This window comes from Coregonus lavaretus (genome assembly GCF_964263955.1).
Source record: "Coregonus lavaretus genome assembly, chromosome: 34".
Taxonomy (NCBI): domain Eukaryota; kingdom Metazoa; phylum Chordata; class Actinopteri; order Salmoniformes; family Salmonidae; genus Coregonus; species Coregonus lavaretus.
In genome coordinates, this window is record NC_140021.1 from 5,824,683 (window position 1) to 5,847,053 (window position 22,371).

At 44.5% G+C, this 22,371-nt stretch overlaps 1 protein-coding gene across 1 annotated transcript in view; it reads left to right on the plus strand.

Moving 5' to 3' along the window:
• Positions 1 to 22,371, plus strand: part of LOC311109253 (piezo-type mechanosensitive ion channel component 2-like) — a gene marked incomplete at its 5' end in the record, with an annotated part of 193,925 nt that overhangs the window by 47,650 nt on the left and 123,904 nt on the right. Inside the window, one exon of the mRNA XM_084152091.1 lies at positions 479 to 604. Within this exon, the coding sequence (XP_084008217.1) occupies positions 479 to 604 (126 nt within the window). The remainder of the gene's footprint in view (positions 1 to 478; positions 605 to 22,371) is intronic.

Consider the following 22,371-nt stretch of genomic DNA (forward strand, 5'->3'; position numbering starts at 1 on the left):
AGTACTGTACTTAGGAGTAATGGAGGTGGATTACTGCAGGCCTATTAGGATGGGACCAGACAGGTTAAGCTACGTGAACTGGCAACCCTGTAACTGGGCCGTGGGGTCTCCACTCTGTCAATGACGGGTTTCTAATGTTACCCCACAGTTGGTGGAGCATTGGGCTATGAATAGTTAGTTGCGAGAGTTTATAGCTCTGTCATGTATCGAATATGATTTGGTTAAATGCATTTTGTTTTAAAGTATGGCCTAACTAATGACGTGAAACCAGTTATGAAGTTATTGTTGAAATACAAAATGTTAACTTTTGTCTCATAGTCTTATTTCTTTAATCACCAGGAAAACCAGAACACAACTAGGAAGTAGTTACCACTACTACTATTTTACTTGACAGACCCTCTAATGTTGTGTAAGCTATTCAAGTATGCACTGGACCTCAGTATCTGAGAAACCTTAGATGATACTTTCTCTCTTTCAGGTCACACAGGGTGCCTGCTTAAGTCCCTGTGCTTCACCGGTATGGCTTTCCTGCTTCTGCACATCATCTACCAGGTTACCATCATCAGTCTGCTAGCAGGTGACAAAATAGAACCCAACTTCAACTGTGAGTACCAATCTTCTCTGCTATACTCCCACTACAGTGTGATGTCATGTCTACCTCACTTACAGACACAAACAATATCCAGCAACTTTGCACAGCCATTGAAGAGGAGTGGGACAACATTCCTCAGGCCACAATCAATAGCCTGATCAACTCTATGCGAAGGAGATGTGTCACGCTGCATTCAACAGATGTATATCTGTCTTCCCAGTCATGTGAAATCCATAGAATAGGGCCTAATGAATTTGTTTAAATTTACTGATTTCTTTATATGAACTGTAACTCTGTAAAATCTTTGAAATTGTTGCATGTTGCATTTATATTTTGGTTCAGTGTACACACACTTTCACACACACACACACACACACACACACACACACAATGGATTGACATGTAGATGAAGTATACTGTATGGCCCACATTGATATACAGTACTTGGAATAGAGCAGTACCTCTCTAAAAGAGGGATGAAGTCTGTAGAGTGAGCAGCCACCCCAGTGAGTGGGACCTGGGCCGGCTGGGGCTCCAGGGTGGGGGTGAGCGGAGGTTACAGCCCAGTCCACGCCTGGATCAGGTTTCCCATTGGCCCGACACCAGGGTGTTCAGACCAGAACCTGAAACCCGGTCCAACACAGGCCCCACTGTTGCTGCTGCTGCAAACCACTGGCCCAAATCTCTCAGAGTAGCAATATAAGCCACAACATCTGCAGTCAAGATGGGGAAAAGCATAATGAAAAGAAAAAACTCCCTCACTCCCATGCTGCCCTGACAGAAGTGCATTCAAACCCCCACCGAAAATTCAGAGCGAAGGTGGTCTGTCTCACGTGTAGAGTATAATCATAAAATGTTTTAAATGATGGCCGGGGTCTTCAAGTTGCATGAAGAACCCTTGAAATGCCAGTGTCAGCATGCACAGTGTTATGTCAGAAGACTGAACGAAAACAATCGATCAAAGAACTTCAGCGATTCACCAAGTTTTGTGTATGATGTGTAAATGGTTTTTTGGTGAAAGGTTGGAATTATGTATCAACTGTAAACCTCAGTCTAGACAGGACAATACTGTTCTCTTGTAAACGGCTGAGTTAACAGACTTTTTTTCTCTCAAATACCCCGGGACAATTCCAAAATACTGATGAAAATACGTTGCCAAACATAATACAGTGTAAAGTTACGGCGATGCAGGAGTCAGTTGTAGTCAGAATGCAATGAACAGATAATATAAGCAGAAATAATGGTGGACACTATAGACGGTGCTCTTGGGTAAATAATAGTGGACACTATACACGGTGCTCTTGGCTAAATAATAGTGGACACTATAGACGGTGCTCTTGGGTAAATAATAGTGGACACTATAGATGGTGCTCTTAGCTAAATAATAGTGGACACTATAGACGGTGCTCTCGGGTAAATAATAGTAGACATTATAGATGGTGCTCTTGGGTAAACAATAGTGGACACTATAGACAGTGCTCTTGGCTAGATAATAGTGGACACTATAGCCGGTGCTCTTGGGTAAATCATAGTGGACACTACAGATGGTGCTCTTGGGTAAATAATGGTGGACACTATAGACGGTGCTCTTGGGTAAATCATAGTGGACACTACAGATGGTGCTCTTGGGTAAATAATGGTGGACACTATAGACGGTGCTCTTGGGTAAATCATAGTGGACACTACAGATGGTGCTCTTGGGTAAATAATGGTGGACACTATAGACGGTGCTGTTGGCTAAATAATAGTGGACACTATAGACTGTGCTCTTGGGTAAATAATAGTGGACACTATAGACAGTGTTCTTGGGTAAATAATGGTGGACACTACAGATGGTGCTCTTGGGTAAATAATGGTGGACACTATAGACGGTGCTCTTGGCTAAATAATGGTGGACACTATAGACGGTGCTCTTGGCTAAATAATAGTGGACACTATAGACGGTGCTCTTGGCTAAATAATAGTGGACACTATAGACGGTGCTCTTGGGTAAATAATAGTGGACACTATAGACGGTGCTCTTGGCTAAATAATAGTGGACACTATAGCTACAATCCATGGCTAGCCAGCTTGACATACTAGAAAGTAATATAAACAAGTTGAGAAAAAGTAACTACAAGAAACGTCGTTTATTATCTTCTGAATCAATTTGTTTCTCCTGTCTTCAATGTAGAAGTTCTATTATGTGATCTCCCAAAAGTTCATTAAGTGAATCAGGTCATCTCCATGGTAACCAGAGACTGCCTTACATGTCTTCAAACTATCGTAAAACTACAGATAGAACAATGACATTATGCCCTTACCTAAGGAAATGTTTGAGTGGCTCTATGTAACGCCCTTAAACAATTCCCTTAGGTAAGGGACAATTATTCCTTAAGGGAAAACCTTAAGGGAAACACTTGTTTTATGCAACTGGGCCCTGGCCCTTCCATCCCTTATGTAGTGGCCCTTCCATCCCTTATGTAGTGGCCCTTCCCTTCCATCCCTTATGTACCTTCCCTTCCATCCCTTATATACTGGCCCTTCCATCCCTTATGTACAGGCCCTTCCATCCCTTTTATACTGGCCCTTCCATCTCTTATGTACTGGCCCTTCCATCCCTTATGTAACTTCCCTTCCATCCCTTTTATACTGGCCCTTCCATCCCTTATATACTGGCCCTTCCATCCCTTATGTACTGGCCCTTCCATCCCTTATGTACTGGCCCTTCCATCCCTTATGCACCTTCCCTTCCATCCCTTTTATACTGGCCCTTCCATCCCTTATGTACTGGCCCTTCCATCCCTTATGTACATTCCCTTCCATCCCTTTTATACTGGCCCTTCCATCCCTTATATACTGGCCCTTCCATCCCTTATGTACCTTCCATCCCTTACATACTGGCCCTTCCATCCCTTATGTACTGGCCCTTCCATCCCTTATATACTGGCCCTTCCATCCCTTATGTACTGGCCCTTCCATCCCTTATGTACTGGCCCTTCCATCCCTTATATACTGGCCCTTCCATCGCTTATGTACTGGCCCTTCCATCCCTTATATACTGGCCCTTCCATCCCTTATGTACTGGCCCTTCCATCCCTTATGTACTGGCCCTTCCATCCCTTATATACTGGCCCTTCCATCGCTTATGTACTGGCCCTTCCATCCCTTATATACTGGCCCTTCCATCCCTTATGTACTGGCCCTTCCATCCCTTATGTACTGGCCCTTCCATCCCTTATGTACTGGCCCTTCCCTTCCATCCCTTATGTACTGGCCCTTCCATTCCTTATATACTGGCCCTTCCATCGCTTATATACTGGTCCTTCCATCCCTCATGTACTGGCCCTTCCATCCCTTATATAATGGCCCATCCATCCCTTATGTACTGGCCCTTCCATCCCTTAAATACTGGCCCTTCCATCCCTTATGTACTGGCCCTTCCCTTCCATCCCTTATATACTGGCCCTTCCATCCCTTATGTACTGGCCCTTCCATCCCTTATGTACTGGCCCTTCCATCCCTTATGTACTGGCCCTTCCCTTCCATCCCTTATATACTGGCCCTTCCATCCCTTATGTACTGGCCCTTCCATCCCTTATGTACTGGCCCTTCCATCCCTTTTATACTGGCCCTTCCATCCCTTATGTACTGGCCCTTCCATCCCTTATGTACTGGCCCTTCCATCCCTTATATACTGGCCCTTCCATCCCTTATGTACTGGCCCTTCCCTTCCATCCCTTATATACTGGCCCTTCCATCCCTTATGTACTGGCCCTTCCCTTCCATCCCTTATATACTGGCCCTTCCATCCCTTATGTACTGGCCCTTCCCTTCCATCCCTTATATACTGGCCCTTCCATCCCTTATGTACTGACCCTTCCCTTCCATCCCTTTTATACTGGCCCTTCCATCCCTTATGTACCTTCCATCCCTTATGTACCTTCCATCCCTTACATACTGGCCCTTCCATCCCTTATGTACTGGCCCTTCCATCCCTGATATACTGGCCCTTCCCTTCCATCCTTTATGTACAGGCCCTTCCATCCCATCCCTTATGTACTGGCCCTTCCATCCCCAACTAGTTCTCAAAGTCTCACATCAGAATTAGACGCTCATCCATGTTTCTTTGAATGACATTTTTAAGTTTGTGCTATTCTAATAACCAATTTCTGTGTTCATGCAAGTGACAGATTGAATGAATCCTCACTATCAGTATCTGCAATTTGGCAGAAGAAGCCTCGTGAGGTATTGGTCTGTCACATGCATGACCCAGTATTGGTCGGTCACAAGTTAATGATGAATTAATTATGAATGATGGATAAGCTAAATCATGCAAATATAACTTGTCTGTATATAAGAGAACTAACGGGACTGCCCCGGTGGAGCTTCTGATCGACGTGTACTTATCCATTGAAATATGGATAATAAGCTGATTGAAATTTAGATAATAAGATAGAAATTTAACTATTAATTACTGAGTGAATGAGAGCTGTCAGGGGACTAGCTCTAGTGTGAAAGAGGATTCCATTCCTGAGAGCGTGAAAGAATGGATACCCCAAACAGTTCTGTGAGCTGAGTTTTTCGATCTGTAATGTTATCTATGTGTGGATGTCTGTAGGCATTTATGATCTATAACGTTATAAAAGGATTCGGTATGGAGATATGAAAGGAGAAAGTACTATTCCTGAATATGCTGTTAAATAGAACACAGAAATTGGTTATTAGAAAAGCACAAACTTAAAAATGTCCATCACATTCCATCCTCTTATCACTTTTGTGATAATAATCATTACATTTTAATGTATTTTTTTTTAGCTTCTATATCAAAATATTCTATACTGCTATTAAAGTAAAGGAAATCAACACAGAAAGAAACCAGACACTTCATCATTTCAAACCCTTCATTCTGGGTTGTACAATCCAATTAGTACGGTAATACTATCATCATAATAAAGGGTATACTTCTATTAATGGGAGTGAATTTATCAAAAATACACACACATACACAGCATGCTGATAATAAACAATAATTCATTTAAGATTGACTTTGAGTGTCCCTGTGTAAGAATTTCCACAACATTTCTTAAACATAAAATTTTGAGTGTTTAAGGTTAACTCAGAATTTTTAAGGTTAGGGTTAAATTTAGGCATTAACTCAGAGATCTTAAGGTTAGGCATTAACTCAGAATGGTTAAGGTAAAGGTTAAGGTTTGGGATAGGCTTGAACAAAAATCTCAAAAACAACTTTCTATCACCAGATTTGAACTTGCAACCTTAGTAATCAGAGGCAGATGCTTACATCCATCCACCATCCCCGTCAACTATGCCTTAGCAAAACCAAAACCAAATTGAAGGTAATAACGCTCACTGTTGCCCCTAGTGGCCAGTTTCCACGTCAAATACTGACTTGTATCACGGGTGACCTGGCTGTCCATCCCTTATGTACTGTTCCTTCCAACACGAAACATGACTGAATCCCTATATGATTGGATGATTTGGATTCCAGCTGGATTCATGTCAGCTTACATTTCTCTTATTCTTTTAGTTAGAGCTAATGTACATGACCACATTGGTCCTTCGTGACAGGGCGGGTGTTCTACTGTGGTTGGCGTTGTAAGATGGACACCAGGGAAGTGAATGCAAGTCTCTACGCCCCCAGACGTGACGGCTGTCTCCCAGGGTCCTCAGCATGGCTCTCAAAGGTCAAAGTTTGGGGCCCAGGGGAACCAATGGGAACCCAGCAGAGCACGGTGCGCCGGTGGTAGGCCCAGGCACATGTCAGACAGATGTGGGAGGTTGTTTGTGTGCGGTGTGTCACTCCTCCACAGTAGCTGGTTGGCCTCGATTTCTTAACCAGAATCATTATGATTGACATGGTCTCTAATTGGTAGCTACATTTGACCATTGTGTGACCAGAGCACACTTACTATTAACTCAGCTCTGCTTCTAAAGTTAGACATGTTGACGTTTTTGAGTTATGGTACTGGTAAATTGACTTTATATTAAGTTACAGGCGTTCGTTATTGTTTTTGCTCTCACTAGTGACAGTTCTGTTCCATTTCAGGGAAATGCGGCACTTGGCTTGCAGTGCATTTTCAGGGAGGACGTTCAGCATGAAATAGCCTACAACAGACTGTAGCACTGTGGTAATAAAGTAGTGTCCGTAAAGAACACTGTGTTCAAACAAGCTAGGGACAGCAACTGTGACCTGAATTGGAACGTCTGTTCTAGTAATAGCCTCATTCTAATTCTATGCAGCACTCTTAGAACAAAGGGTTCCAAAACGGTTAATCGGCTGTCCCCATAGGAAAACCCTTTTGGGTTCCACGTAGAACCCTCTACATGGACCACAAAATAGTTCTACCTGGAACCAAAAGGGATTTACCTGGAACCAAAAAGGGTTCTTCAAAGGGTTCTCCTATGGGGACAGCTGAAGAATCCTTTTAGGTTCTAAATAGCACCAATGTTATTTTTTATTCTGTTTTTAATTCTGTGGTACAAACAGTATAACAACTGAAACAAAGAGATGTTATAGAGAACATTGCCAATGTCTATTTTCTACTGTATCTAGATAGTGAGGGGAACCAGTGATGTTATATTCAAATGAAATCAAATGTTATTTGCCACATGCGCCGATAACAACAGGTGTAGACATTACCGTGAAATGCTTACTTACAGCCCTTAACCAACAATGCATTTATTTTTTAATAAAAAAGTAAAATAAAACAACAATAACAAAAAAGCGTTGAGAAAAAAAGAGCAGAAGTAAAATAAAATAACAGTAGGGAGGCTATATACAGGGGGGTACCGGTGCAGAGTCAATGTGCGGGGGCACCGGCTAGTTGAGGTAGTTGAGGTAATATGTACATGTAGGTAGAGTTAAAGTGACTATGCATAAATAATGAACAGAGTAGCAGCAGCGTAAAAAGATGGGGTGGGGGTGGGGGGCCAGTGCAAATAGTCTGGGTAGCCATGATTAGCTGTTCAGGAGTCTTATGGCTTGGGGGTAGAAACTGTTGAGAAGCCTTTTGGACCTAGACTTGGCGCTCCGGTACCGCTTGCCGTGCGGTAGCAGAGAGAACAGTCTATGACTAGGGTGGCTGGAGTCTTTTACAATTTTGAGGACACTGACTGGTATAGAGGTCCTGGATGGCAGGAAGCTTGTCCCCAGTGATGTACTGGGCCGTATGCACTACCCTCTGTAGTGCCTTGCGGTCGGAGGCAGAGCAGTTGCCATACCAGGTGGTGATGCAACCAGTCAGGATGCTCTCGATGGTGTAGCTGTATAACTTTTTGAGGATCTGAGGACCCATGCCAAATCTTTTCAGTCTCCTGAGGGGGGAATAGGCTTTGTTGTGCCCTCTTCACGACTGTCTTGGTGTGTTTGGACCATGATAGTTTGTTGGTAATGTGGACTTTAAAATAAAGTGTGTTTATCATGGGAATCAGCATTCCTACTTTTATTGCTTTCTGACTTTCTATTCATAGCAGTAGACTAGAGTCTACTATTTCAAATTGTGTCACGGGATCTCACATCTGTTTACTGCTGACAGGAGAACCTTGCAGTACAATGAGCCTGGTTGGTTGGGGATGTACTGTGCTGGATTGAGTTGCAAGGGAGGCAGCGTCCATCAAATTCACACTTTGCTAATCTTGCACTGCGGAAAGGGGAGTTGAATTAGATCTTGTCAAAATTATTACATAATTTTTGGGCTTTTGTTTGGCTCTGTAATATGTGTTATTGCAATCCAAGTTTACCCCAGTGCGGGTTTGGTTGAATTGCAGCCTAGGATTTCAATTGAGCAAACTGATGTGAGCTATGCCCGTATGAACTTTCACATCTGACAGCATTTGATGCACTGTATTATGTTGAGTATCCCTGTTAGCAGCATTCACTGGTGAGCGGGTCATTGCAGTGCACTTTGTTGACCAGCAGCTATGACATCACAGCGCTAGCTAAGGGGGAAGCCAAGCCCAAACAAGAAGCACTCCTTCACACAGGGAAGGTTATCTGATTGTCCAACAGTCAACACCATTTCCTTTGTTTCTATATTTCCCCCAGGTCCAAGTGGCCTTGGAGTGTGTCATGGTGGTGTGTGTACGGTACTGTAAGGGCTTGAAGGGGGAGGGGTGGCCAGTCACCACTGTATCCTCACTGCATCCACGACGTGAGCTTGGTGCATTTGTTGGCCGTGCACAAAAATGACATCTCCCTGCCTCCCTCTCTGTTGGCAGGGAAAAAATCTCCACCGTATAAAATATGCTCGCTGCAAATGCTGCCGGTGGGGGGGGGGGGGGGGACTCAGAGCGCAGAGTGAAGGAGTGAGAGAGGTAGCGAAAACAAGTAGCCCTTCTGTGGAGGCAACCCGAGGTGAGGTCAGAGATGAAAGGGGGATGAAAAATTAGCCTGGCTGCTAAAAGAGAGTGTTGTGGCGAGAGAGAGAGAGAGAGAGAGAGAGAGAGAGAGAGAGAGAGAGAGAGAGGGGACTGCTATGTGAAGAGAGACTGGGACTTCATCTGAGATAGTGTAGTCTACAGTTGAACTGCCCTTGTAATGTGAGGTAAGTCAAAAGTGGCGCGATGCACCCAGTTAATACATTTCTAGTAGACCTATAGTAAAACGTCCCTTGAGAAAAGAGACAGACAAAATGTGGGGTCGGTTAAATTGATATCAATAAGTTAATATTTGAAACACTCCAGAAACTACTTTTTGTATGTGCATCTTACTCTTCATTACTAGTAAACTTGACTATTAGAAATGACTATAAGAAATTGTAGTAGATATTGACCCTTGGAGTGTAGTCGACAGCGTGTGTGTGAGCTCCATTGGGCTTGCCGGGACACCAGCAACAATACTTTTTCATCTATCACCACATTCAAGAGCTGCCAGCAAAAATGACAAAACGTCCAAAACGTGACTCGTGTTTTGTGTTTTTTGTGTTTGTCATTAATAGCCCTGCGTGTCCTGCGGTAAGAATAATCTTCCCCAGGATGTGCAGCCCAATTCACTTCGAAAATACATCACACCATGCATGGCACCATGAGCCACATTTCAGAGGGATGCAGACAGCAGCACGGACAAAGGAGAGGATGGGGTCCTGACAACTTTCAGCTTCCACTAGCTACGTTATTGGTTAGCGTTAATGTAAACAAAGTGTCAAACCCAATAAAAGCGTTGTAGACGTGTCTCACAGTACGCTGTGTGGGAGGTGAAAAGCATCTCTGTCAGAGCTTCAGACCGGCTTATAACCAGAGAAGAAAAGTGCGTGGTCCTCTGTAGCCAAGGTAGTGGGTTCGATCCCCGGGACCACCCATACACAAAATGTATGCACGCATGACTGTAAGTCGCTTTGGATAAAAGTGTCTGCTAAATGGCATGTTATATAGTGAAATCTTGCAAAAAGATCTTGTTTCAAATCATCGACTAAGCGGCCTTAGCCTTGCTTTGAGTGGGCCCCTCGATTTGTCCCTCTGCTGACTTAGCCTAACCTCGGATGTGTGCTTGGTCAGTCGGCGAGGGAGCAACAGCCATGTTTACCAGGTGTACCTCCGTCCGTCTGTTTCCAGTTGAATAAGAGAAGTAGAGGTTAAGATGAGGTCATTAATAAGAGACTTCCAGGAAGGAAGAGGCCTTTACGTCTGACGTCCTCCTCTACCGCCATAACTACACTAAAACTCAACGTCTGTTCCTCAACTAAAAACGCAATTAGCTCTCAGTACTGTAGCTTCAATATTCACAGAGGACCTCTGTCTTTGATATTCCCCCCTAAAAAACATGACTGCAATTACAATTGAATCCCACAAAACTGAAAGTATTTCCCTGTTTTCTTTAAAGGAATTGATATGGTAGTTTGCAGGTTTTTACAAGATGTCTCAACCGCAGTTTGTTTACATTGTCAAAGCATTGTACAGGCTTGTAGGAGTCTGGTTTGGTAGATTTCCATGTTGTTCAGCAAGACTTTTAGGCTGTTTTAGGCCATGTTTTCCCCGAACAGTCATCATCTGTAGAATAACCCATTTTCAGCCATATGAAAACATTGTGCTCTGCAGCACAGACAGCATCTAAAATGGCTCACTCTCAGGTGTTTCTGAATTGCTCTTTGTTATTCTGTAAAAATGTACTGTTACAAGCTGTCTCGAATGAACACTGCAAATAACACTCACAGCTTTTCGCCTATCTCCCCTGAGACGTCGCAATGTGAGGATTTCTCTGAGTTTTGGTGTTTCTATTTGAGGGTCCTTTTGTGCTTCCTTGTGTCTTTCCTACCTTCCTTGTTTCCTTCCCTAGCAGCCTATCCTCTCTCCTTTTTATGTGCTGTTTGTATGGACACACTGGAGGCCTCACTCTCCCCGTTTTATTGACTACCTCCTTTGAGCTATGACCTAATGCCCAGGTGAATTCCACCATTCCTGTGACCACGACATCATAGAGAGATAGAGAGAGAAAGTCTAAGGGAAGTAGCAGTGAATCTGCACTAAGTTCACTATGTACAGTAATCAGTGTTAGGCTAACCCAGGTATGTAGCGTGATCTAGGCAGGGTCGTTGTATCCGTGTTGACAGACAAATGTTATAATTAGGACTTCTGAGGCTTCGCTGATCCACCAGACTGCTCATGTCTAAGTGAAGTGCTTCTCTCCCAGTGATATCCAGACCAGATCTATAGCCTAGATGTGGGCTCTTGTCGACGGATTGCTGTGTAGACTAGTCTAATTGGCACCCTACGGATTGAACTACCGCATTTGAATGTGTACATATCAAAGCACTGTCCTTAGAAAAACAAAGTCAGAGATCAAAGAGGACAAATAATGGTCATGAATGGTGATTCATGTATTCCATGATTTAAGTGGTAGACACATCGTTATTACAAAAAAAAAGGTAACAAATCAAATCACATTTTATTGGTCACTTGCCGAATACAACAGTTGTAGACTTTACCGTGAAATGCTTGCTTACGAGCCCTTCCCAACAATGCAGAGTAAAAATAAATACAAATATTTGTAAAATAGTAACACGAGAGGAATAAAATACACAAGAATGGAGCTATAAACAGGAAGTACCAGTACCAGATCACTGTCCAGGGGTACAGTGTATACAGGAAGTACCAGTACCAGATCACTGTCCAGGGGTACAGTGTATACAGGAAGTACCAGTACCAGATCACTGTCCAGGGGTACAGTATATACAGGAAGTACCAGTACCAGATCACTGTCCAGGGGTACAGTGTATACAGGAAGTACCAGTACCAGATCACTGTCCAGGGGTACAGTATATACAGGAAGTACCCGTACCAGATCACTGTCCAGGGGTACAGTATATACAGGAAGTACCAGTACCAGATCACTGTCCAGGGGTACAGTATATACAGGAAGTACCAGTACCAGATCACTGTCCAGGGGTACAGTGTATACAGGAAGTACCAGTACCAGATCACTGTCCAGGGGTACAGTATATACAGGAAGTACCAGTACCAGATCACTGTCCAGGGGTACAGTATATACAGGAAGAACAAGTACCAGATCACTGTCCAGGGGTACAGTATATACAGGAACTACCAGTACTAGATCACTGTCCAGGGGTACAGTATATACAGGAAGTACAGGTACCAGATCATTGTGCATGGGTAAGGTTTTTGAGGTAGATATTTACATAAAGACAGGGTAAAGTGACTAGGCATCAGGATAGATAATAATAAGGTATTTTAGGTAGATATTTACATAAAGCCAGGGTAAAGTGACTGGGCATCAGGATAGATAATAATAAGGTATTTGAGGTAGATATGTACATAAAGGCAGGGTAAAGTGACTAGGCATCAGGATAGATTATAATGAGAGTAAGCATAGAGAAGAGAGTATCAGCAGCATATGATGAGTGTGTTTGTTTGTGTGTGTGTGTGTGTGTGTGTGTGTTGGGTCGGTATGCATGTGTGTAATGTGTGTGCGTATGTAGTGTACAGTATGTGGATGTGTGTGGGTTTTGTGTGAGAGCGTCAGTGTAGTGTGTGTGAGTGATTGTGTATATAGTGAGTGTATATAGTATTGTGAGTGAGCATGATGTCAGTGCAAGTGTCACGCCCTGACTCTGGGGACTCGTATTTGTTGAGTCAGGGTGTGTATTTTCTGTGTAGTATGTTCTATGTTGCATTTTCTATGTTTAGATCTAGATCGTGTAGATCTATGTTGGCCGGTGTGGTTCCCAATCAGAGGCAGCTGTAGCTCGTTGTCTCTGATTGGGGACCATACTTAGGCAGCCTATTGGCACTAGTGGGTTGTGGGATCTTGTTCCGTGTGAGGTATGTTGTTTGTCTACCTTGGACTTCATGTTTCGTTTCATTTGTTGTTTTGTCGTGGTGTTTATTCAGTATAAATAAACATGTATGCATATCACGCTGCGCCTTGGTCCGTTCCGTCTATAAACAAACGTGACAGAAGATCCTACCAAACGAGGACCAAGCAGCGTGTCCAGGAGCAGACAGCCTGGACCTGGGAGGAGATCCTGGACGGTAAGGGATCCTGGACTTGGGAGGAGATTCAGGCAGGGATGGATCGCCGTCCTTGGGATGAGACAGTGGAGGCCCGGTATAGAGAGGAGAAACGGCGCCAACAGTGCCGACGACGGAGACCCGAGAGGCAACCCCAAGACAATTTTGTGGGGGGGGGCACACGGTGTGGACGACGAGGTAGCAGGAGGCCGTTAAAGGGCGGGTCTGCAGGTTAGGAGAGGAGGCCACCATGTTACGGGGGCTATTCGGTCAGAGGGAGGCACTACAGGAGGCTATAAGGGAGAAGGAAAGTGTAGAGGCACGGCGAGAGGAGCTGGTTAGGCAGCAGAAGGAGCGGGGGTTAATAAAGGAACCCAGTCCCGCTCCTCGCACCAAGCAAGTGGTGCGTGTCGCCAGTCCGGTCCGGCCCGTTCCTGCTTCCTGCACTAAGTCAGTGGTGCGTGTTCCCAGTACGGCCCGACCCGTTCCTGCCCCTCCCACCAAGCCAGTGGTGCGCGTCGCCAGCCCGGCCCGGCCTGTTCCTGCTCCCCGCACCAGGCCAGTGGTGCGCGTCGCCAGCCCGGCCCGGCTTGTTCCTGCCCCTCGCACCAAACCAGTGGTGCGCGTCGCCGGCCCGGCCTGTTCCTGCTCCCCGCACCAGGCCAGTGGTGCGCGTCGCCAGTCCGGTACGGCCCGTTCCTGCTCCCCGCACCAAGCCAGTGGTGCGCGTCGCCAGCCCGGTCCGGCCCGTTCCTGCTCCCCGTACCAAGCCAGTGGTGCGTGTGTCCAGTCCGGCACGGCCTGTGCCTGTTCCACCGGTGCCTGGTCCGGCACCGGTCAGCTGCTCCACTCCGGAGCCAGAGCAGTCCGCTACACCGGTGCTCAGTTCAGCTCCGGTCAGCTGCTCCACTCCGGAGCCAGAGCAATCCGCTCCACCGGGGTCCAGTCCAGCTCCGGTCAGCGGCTCCACTCCGGAGCCAGAGCAGTCCGCTCCACCGGTGCCTGATCCAGCTCCAGTCAGCGGTTACAGTCCAGACCCAGACGTCAGCCCCTCTCCAGGTTCGGGGTCTCCCACACCAGGGTCCAGACAGGGCTTGGTACTTCGTGGGAGGAAGGAGAGGGGAAGCAGCGCGCCGAGGTCCAGACCAGACCAGGGGCGCAACAGGGAGGCGGAGAGTAAGTGGTCATCACGCCCTGAGCCGGATCCGCCTCCGAGGCGGAATGACCACCCGGGCCCTACCCTGTTATGTTTATGTTGTGCGGTCGGAGTCCGCACCTTTGGGGGGGGGGGGTATTGTCACGCCCTGACTCTGGGGACTCGTATTTGTTGAGTGACTAATTATTGAGTCAGGGTGTGTATTTTCTGTGTGGTATGTTCTATGTTGCATTTTCTATGTTTAGATCTAGATCGTGTAGATCTATGTTGGCCGGTGTGGTTCCCAATCAGAGGCAGCTGTAGCTCGTTGTCTCTGATTGGGGACCATACTTAGGCAGCCTATTGGCACTAGTGGGTTGTGGGATCTTGTTCCGTGTGAGGTATGTTGTTTGTCTACCTTGGACTTCACGTTTCGTTTCATTTGTTGTTTTGTCGTGGTGTTTATTCAGTATAAATAAACATGTATGCATATCACGCTGCGCCTTGGTCCGTCCCGTCTATAAACGAACGTGACAGCAAGATAGGGTCAATGCAGATACAGTTTACATTAACGTTTATTTACAATAAATGTGACTCCAAAATGGCACAATACATTATTTACTATTCATTTCTATTGGGCACAAAATAATCTGAAACACAACCAAAACAAACAGCAAATGCCTCCAACAAGTTTGTACAGTCACAAGCTTGATGTAATCATTGCGTGCTATAGGAATATGGGACCAAATACTTTTTACAACTTTAATACAGATATAAGTGAATTTGTCCCAATACTTTTGGTCCCTTAAAATGGGGGGACTATGTACTAAAAGGGCTGTATTATTTAGCAGTCATAGCTATTTAGCAGTCTTATGGCTTGGGGGTAGAAGCTGTCTCAGAGCCTGTTGGTCCGAGTGCCGGTGCTACGGTACCGTTTGCCGGACGGTAGCAGAGTGAACAGTCTATGGCTTGGGTGGCTGGAGTCTTTTGCAATTTTTCGGGCCTTCCTCTGACAATGCCTGATATAGAGGTCCTGGATGGCAGGGAGCTCGACCCCAGGGATGTACTGGGCCGTCCGCACCACCCTCTGTAGTGCTTTGCGGTTGAGGGCAGTGCATTTGCCGTACCAAGTGGTGATGCAGCCAGTCAAGATGCTCTTGATGGTGCAGCTGTGGAACCTTTTGAGGATCTGAGGGCACATGCCACATTTTTGGAGCCTGCTGAGGGGGAAGAGGTGCTGCCGTGGTGTGTGGACCATGTTTCCAGCAAAGCTATAGTATGAGGCATGGTATGGACATGGCTGGTATATTTTAGTGGCTACCGTTTATAACAAAAGTAACAGATTGTTTTCATTTCAACAGGGTGAGAAATCCATATGATACCACAATTATGTATTTCAGCACTGATGCCATGACTAAGTACTATAGCTGCACTCAATTAGGTGTTTCTTCACTAATGAGCGGAATGGTGGCGGGTGGGTGTATTTTTGTGTTTGTGTATATTTTTGTGTGTGTGTGTATTTTTGTGTGTGTGTGTTTACGCTGGGGGTTGTATCGGTTTATTCTCTGCGCTCCATTGCAGCCCTGGACATTACGCCACTGGGTTATTACGTGCCACCACATTATTGCCCTGATTCCCTGAGCCACTGCACCCATCATCAGGGAGCGGCTAAACAGCTGTTGTATTCACAACAATGGTCCACAAAGACTCTCTCTCTCTCCCCCTCTTTCTCACGCTTTCTCCTCTCTTTCTCTCTCTCTCTCTCTTTCGTGTAATATGTACACTATGCTGTAACTGTAGCTGCAACTAGAGAGAATGCAAAATAACACCTGTTGGTTTGGAGACCTTTGAATAACAAGGGATACATTAGTCTGTCAATAGGCTTATTCCTTGTGGAGATAGAGGGACTAAAATTCTCCTTATCTTTTCAGAGACAAACATTTTGAGCCAAATGTAGAGTTTATTTTTACCAGAGCATTGTAAGTTACTTTTTTTATCATTTCATATTGTAAATCCAAAGTTGGCCTACTCCTGTCAGCCCAGTTTTTTCACTTGTTGCGCTCTGAGACATTCTTCTACATGGGGTCATTTACCACTTGAATGAACAAGTACATTATTCTGTCAGGCCCGAATCAATTTACTGAACCTACTATAAGCATCCAGAAATATAAACACACAAATCTAAAGCAACGTGAGGCGCCACTCCACACGACTCCTGTGATGGCAGGAGTTTTTTAGACGTTGAAAACCTGGACTCTTTACGTCAGCTGAGTCAGAAAACCTCCATCCATCATAGTTAGAAAAACAGCTCATCAAACACGCATTACATTTTACCATGCCCCGGCATAGATCTGGGTCCGTAATATTGTATTAATGCGAGAATAAATTCACATGGATGTATGATCTTGGTTTGGCCGCACTTCATCATTGCAGAACGTTGTGGTTGTAGCCTTCACTCATAGACAATGTCCAGGATGTATTATACCCATAAAATATTGCGGTGGTGGGGAGTGAAGGAGGAAAGCAGGGAGAGAAGGTGCACATGATGTAAGCGAGAAACTGACGTAAACAAACGCCCCTTCCTCTTTATTGGCTTAGCCATGGGAACAATATAATGGGGAATCATTAAAGGAACATTGCATAGTTCGCTGTCTTGCAGCCAATAGCAACACATACAGTACATTACTCGGAGTATACTTCACCAATCGCCATAGCACAGGTGCTGTATCCATCACAGAGATAAACATGTATACTGAACAAAAATATAAATGCAACGTGCAACAATTTAAAAGATTTTACTGAATTCAAATATAATAAATTAAAATTGTATTGGTCACATACACGTTTAGCAGATGTTATTGCGGGTGTAGCGAAATGCTTGTGTTTCTAGCTCCAACAGCGCAGTAATATCTAACAATTCACAACAATACACACAATACACACAAATCTAAAAGTAAAAGAATGGAATTAAGAAATATATAAATAAATATTAGGACGAGCAATGTTGGAGTGGCATAGACTAAAATACAGTAGAATAGAATACAGTATGTAATTTACATATGAGATGAGTAAAGCAAAAATATGTCAACATTATTAAAGTGACTGGTGTTCCATTATTAAAGTGGCCAGTGATTTCAACTCTACAGTCGGAAGTTTACATACACTTAGGTTGGAGTCATTAAAACTTGTTTTTCAACCACTCCACAATTTTATTTTTAACAAACTATAGTTTTGGCAAGTCAGTTAGGACATCTACTTTGTGCATGACACAAGTAATTTTTCCAACAATTGTTTACAGACAGATTATTTCACTTATAATTCACTGTATCACAATTCCAATGGGTCAGAAGTTTTCATACACTATGTTGACTGTGCCTTTAAACAGCTTGGAAAATTCCAGAAAATGATGTCATGGCTTTAGAAGCTTCTGATAGGCTAATTGACATCATTTGAGTCAATTGGAGGTGTACCTGTGGATGTATTTCAAGGCCTACCTTCAAATTCAGTGCCTCTTTGCTTGATATCATGGGAAAATGAAAAGAAATCAGCCAAGACATCAGAAAAAAATGTGTAGACCTCCACAGGTCTGGTTCATCCTTGGGAGCATTTTCCAAAAGCCTGAAGGTACCACTTTCATCTGTACAAACAATAGTACGCAAGTATAAACACCATGGGACCACGCAGCCTTCATACCGCTCAGAAAGGAGACACGTTCTGTCTCCTAGAGATGAACATACTTTGGTGGGAAAAGTGCAAATCAATCCCAGAACAACAGCAAAGGACCTTGTGAAGATGCTGGAGGAAACAGGTACAAAAGTATCTATATCCACAGTAAAACAAGTCCTATATTGACATAACCTGAAAGGTCGCTCAGCAAGGAAGAAGCCACTGCTCCAAAACCACATAAAAAAGCCAGAATACGGTTTGCAACTGCACATGGTACAAATATCTTACTTATTGGAGAAATGTCTTCTGGTCTGATGAAACAGAAATAGAACTGTTTGGCCATAATGACCATCGTTATGTTTGGAGGAAAAAGGGGGGCGCTTGCAAGCTGAAGAACACCATCCCAACTGTGAAGCACGGGGGTGGCACCATCATGCTGTGGGGGTGCTTTGCTGCAGGAGGGACTGGTGCACTTCACAAAATAGATGGCATCATGAAGAACGAAAATGATATGGATATATTGAAGCAACATCTCAAGACATCAGTCAGGAAGTTAAAGCTTGGTCGCAAATGGGTCTTCCAAATGGACAATGATCACAAGCATACTTCCAAAGTTGTGGCAAAATGGCTTAAGGACAACAAAGTCAAGGTATTAGAGTGGCCATCACAAAGCCCTGACCTCAACCCTATAGAAAATGTGTGGGCAGAACTGAAAAAGCGTGTGCGAGCAAGGATGCCTACAAACCTGACTCAGTTACACCAGCTCTGTCAGGAGGAATGGAACTTATTGTGAGAAGCTTATGGAAGGCTACCCGAAACGTTTGACCCAAGTTAAACAATTTAAAGGCAATCCTACCAAATACTAATTGAGTGTATGTAAACTTCTGACCCACTGGGAATGTGATGAAAGAAATAAAAGCTGAAATAAATCATTCTCTACTATTATTCTGACATTTCACATTCTTAAAATAAAGTGGTGATCCTAACTGACCTAAGACAGGAACTTTTTACTAGGATTAAATGTCAGGAATTGTGAAAAACTGAGTTTAAATGTATTTGGCTAAGGTGTATGTAAACTTCCAACTTCAACTGTATGTACAGTGGGGAGAACAAGTATTTGATACACTGCCGATTTTGCAGGTCTTCCTACTTACAAAGCATGTAGAGGTCTGTAATTTTTATCATAGGTACACTTCAACTGTGAGAGACGGAATCTAAAACAAAAATCCAGAAAATCACATTGTATGATTTTTAAGTAATTAATTTGCATTTTATTGCATGACATAAGTATTTGATACATCAGAAAAGCAGAACTTAATATTTGGTACAGAAACCTTTGTTTGCAATTACAGAGATCATACGTTTCCTGTAGGTCTTGACCAGGTTTGCACACACTGCAGCAGGGATTTTGGCCCACTCCTCCATACCTTCTCCAGATCCTTCAGGTTTCGGGGCTGTCGCTGGGCAATACGGACTTTCAGCTCCCTCCAAAGATGTTCTATTGGGTTCAGGTCTGGAGACTGGCTAGGCCACTCCAGGACCTTGAGATGCTTCTTACGGAGCCACTCCTTAGTTGCCCTGGCTGTGTGTTTCGGGTCGTTGTCATGCTGGAAGACCCAGCCACGACCCATCTTCAATGTTCTTACTGAGGAAAGGAGGTTGTTGGCCAAGATCTCGCGATACATGGCCCCATCCATCCTCCCCTCAATACGGTGCAGTCATCCTGTCCCCTTTGCAGAAAAGCATCCCCAAAGAATGATGTTTCCACCTCCATGCTTCACGATTGGGATGGTGTTCTTGGGGTTGTACTCATCCTTCTTCTTCCTCCAAACTCGGCGAGTGGAGTTTAGACCAAAAAGCTCTATTTTTGTCTCATCAGACCACATGACCTTCTCCCATTCCTCCTCTGGATCATCCAGATGGTCATTGGCAAACTTCAGACGGGCCTGGACATGCGCTGGCTTGAGCAGGGGGACCTTGCGTGCGCTGCAGGATTTTAATCCATGACGGCGTAGTGTGTTACTAATGGTTTTCTTTGAGACTGTGGTCCCAGCTATCTTCAGGTCAATTGACCAGGTCCTGCCGTGTAGTTCTGGGCTGATCCCTCACCTTCCTCATGATCATTGATGCCCCACGAGGTGAGATCTTGCATGGAGCCCCAGACCGAGGGTGATTGACCGTCATCTTGAACTTCTTCAATTTTCTAATAATTGCGCCAACAGTTGTTGCCTTCTCACCAAGCTGCTTGCCTATTGTCCTGTAGCCCATCCCAGCCTTGTGCATGTCTACAATTTCATCCCTGATGTCCTTACACAGCACTCTGGTCTTGGCCATTGTGGAGAGGTTGGAGTCTGTTTGATTGAGTGTGTGGACAGGTGTCTTTTATACAGGTAACGAGTTCAAACAGGTGCAGTTAATACAGGTAATGAGTGGAGAACAGGAGGGCTTCTTAAAGAAAAACTAACAGGTCTGTGAGAGCCGGAATTCTTACTGGTTGGTAGGTGATCAAATACTTATGTCATGCAATAAAATGCAAATTAATTACTTAAAAATCATACAATGTGATTTTCTGGATTTTTGTTTTAGATTCCGTCTCTCACAGTTGAAGTGTACCTATGATAAAAATTACAGACCTCTACATGCTTTGTAAGTAGGAAAACCTTCAAAATCGGCAGTGTATCAAATACTTGTTCTCCCCACTGTATATAGGGCAGCAGCCTCTAAGGTGCAGGGTTACGTAACCGGGTGGAAGCCGCCTAGTGATGGCTATTTAACAGTCTGGTGGCCTTGAGATAGAAGCTGTTTTTCAGTCTCTCGGTCCCAGCTGTGATGCACCTGTACTGACCTCGCCTTCTGGATGATAGCGGGGTGAACAGGCAGTGGCTCGGGTGGTTGTTGTCCTTGATGATCATTTTGGCCTTCCGGTGCTATAGGTGTCCTGGTGGGCAGGTAGTTTGCCCCCGGTGATGTGTTGGGCAGTCCGCACCACCCTCTGGAGAGCCTTGTGGTTGCGGGCGATGCAGCTGCCGTACCAGGCGGTGGTACAGCCTGACAGGATGCTCTCAATTGTGCATCTGTAAAAGTTTGTGAGGGTTTTAGGTGCCAAGCCAAATGTCTTCAGCCTCCTGAGGTTGAAGAGGCGCTGTTGCGTCTTCTTCATCACACTGTCTGTGTGAGTGGACCATTTCAGAACGTTAGTGATGTGTACGCCGAGGAACCTGAAGCTTTCCACCTTCTCCACTGCGGTCCCGTCGATATGGATAGGGGTGAGCTCCCTCTGCTGTTTCCTGAAGTCCATGATCAGCTCCTTTGTTTTGTTAACGTTGAGTATTTTTTGTATTTTATTAGGATCCCCATTAGCTGTTGCAAAAGCAGGAGCTACTCATCCTGGGGTCCACACAAAACATGAAACATGACATAATACAGAACATTAATAGACAAGAACAGCTCAAGGACAGAACTACATACATTTTTTTTAAAGGCACACGTAGCCTACATATCAATATGTACACACAAATTATCTAGGTCAAATAGGGGAGAGGCGTTGTGCCGTGATGTGTTGCTTTATCTGTTTTTTTTTAAACCAGGTTTGCTGTTTATTTGAGCAATATGAGATGGAGCGGAGTTCCATGCAATAATGGCTCTATATAATACTGTACGCTTTTGGGGACTATGAAAAGACCCCTGGTGGCAAGTCTGGTGGGGTAAGTGTGTGTGTCAGAGCTGTGTGCATGTTGACTATGCAAACAATTTGGGATTTTTGAACACATTAATGTTTCTTATAAAAAGAAGAAGTGATGCAGTCAGTCTCTCCTCAACTCTTAGCCAAGAGAGACTGGCATGCATAGTATTTATATCAACCCTCTGATTACAATGAAGAGCAAGATGTGCCGGTCTGTTCTGGGCCAGCTGCAGCTTAACTAGGTCTTTCCTTGCACTACTGGACCACATGACTGGACAATAATCAAGATTGGACAAAACTAGAGCCTGCAGGACTTGCTTTTTGGAGTGTGGTGTCAAAAAAGCAGAGCATCTCTTTATTACGGACAGACCTCTGCCCATCTTTACAACGCCATGTAATTTAGTCTCCTCAACTTGTTCAACAGCCACACCATTCATTACCAGATTCAGCTGAGGTCTAGAACTTAGGGAATTATTTGTACCAAATACAATGCTCTTAGTTTTAGAGATGTTCAGGACCAGTTTATTACTGGCCACCCATTCCAAAACAGACTGCAACTCTTTGTTAAGGGTTTCAGTGACTTCATTAGCTGTGGTTGCTGATGCGTATACAGTGGGGAAAAAAAGTATTTAGTCAGCCACCAATTGTGCAAGTTCTCCCACTTAAAAAGATGAGAGAGGCCTGTAATTTTCATCATAGGTACACGTCAACTATGACAGACAAATTGAGAAAAAAAAAACCAGAAAATCACATTGTAGGATTTTTAATGAATTTATTTGCAAATTATGGTGGAAAATAAGTCACCTACAAACAAGCAAGATTTCTGGCTCTCAC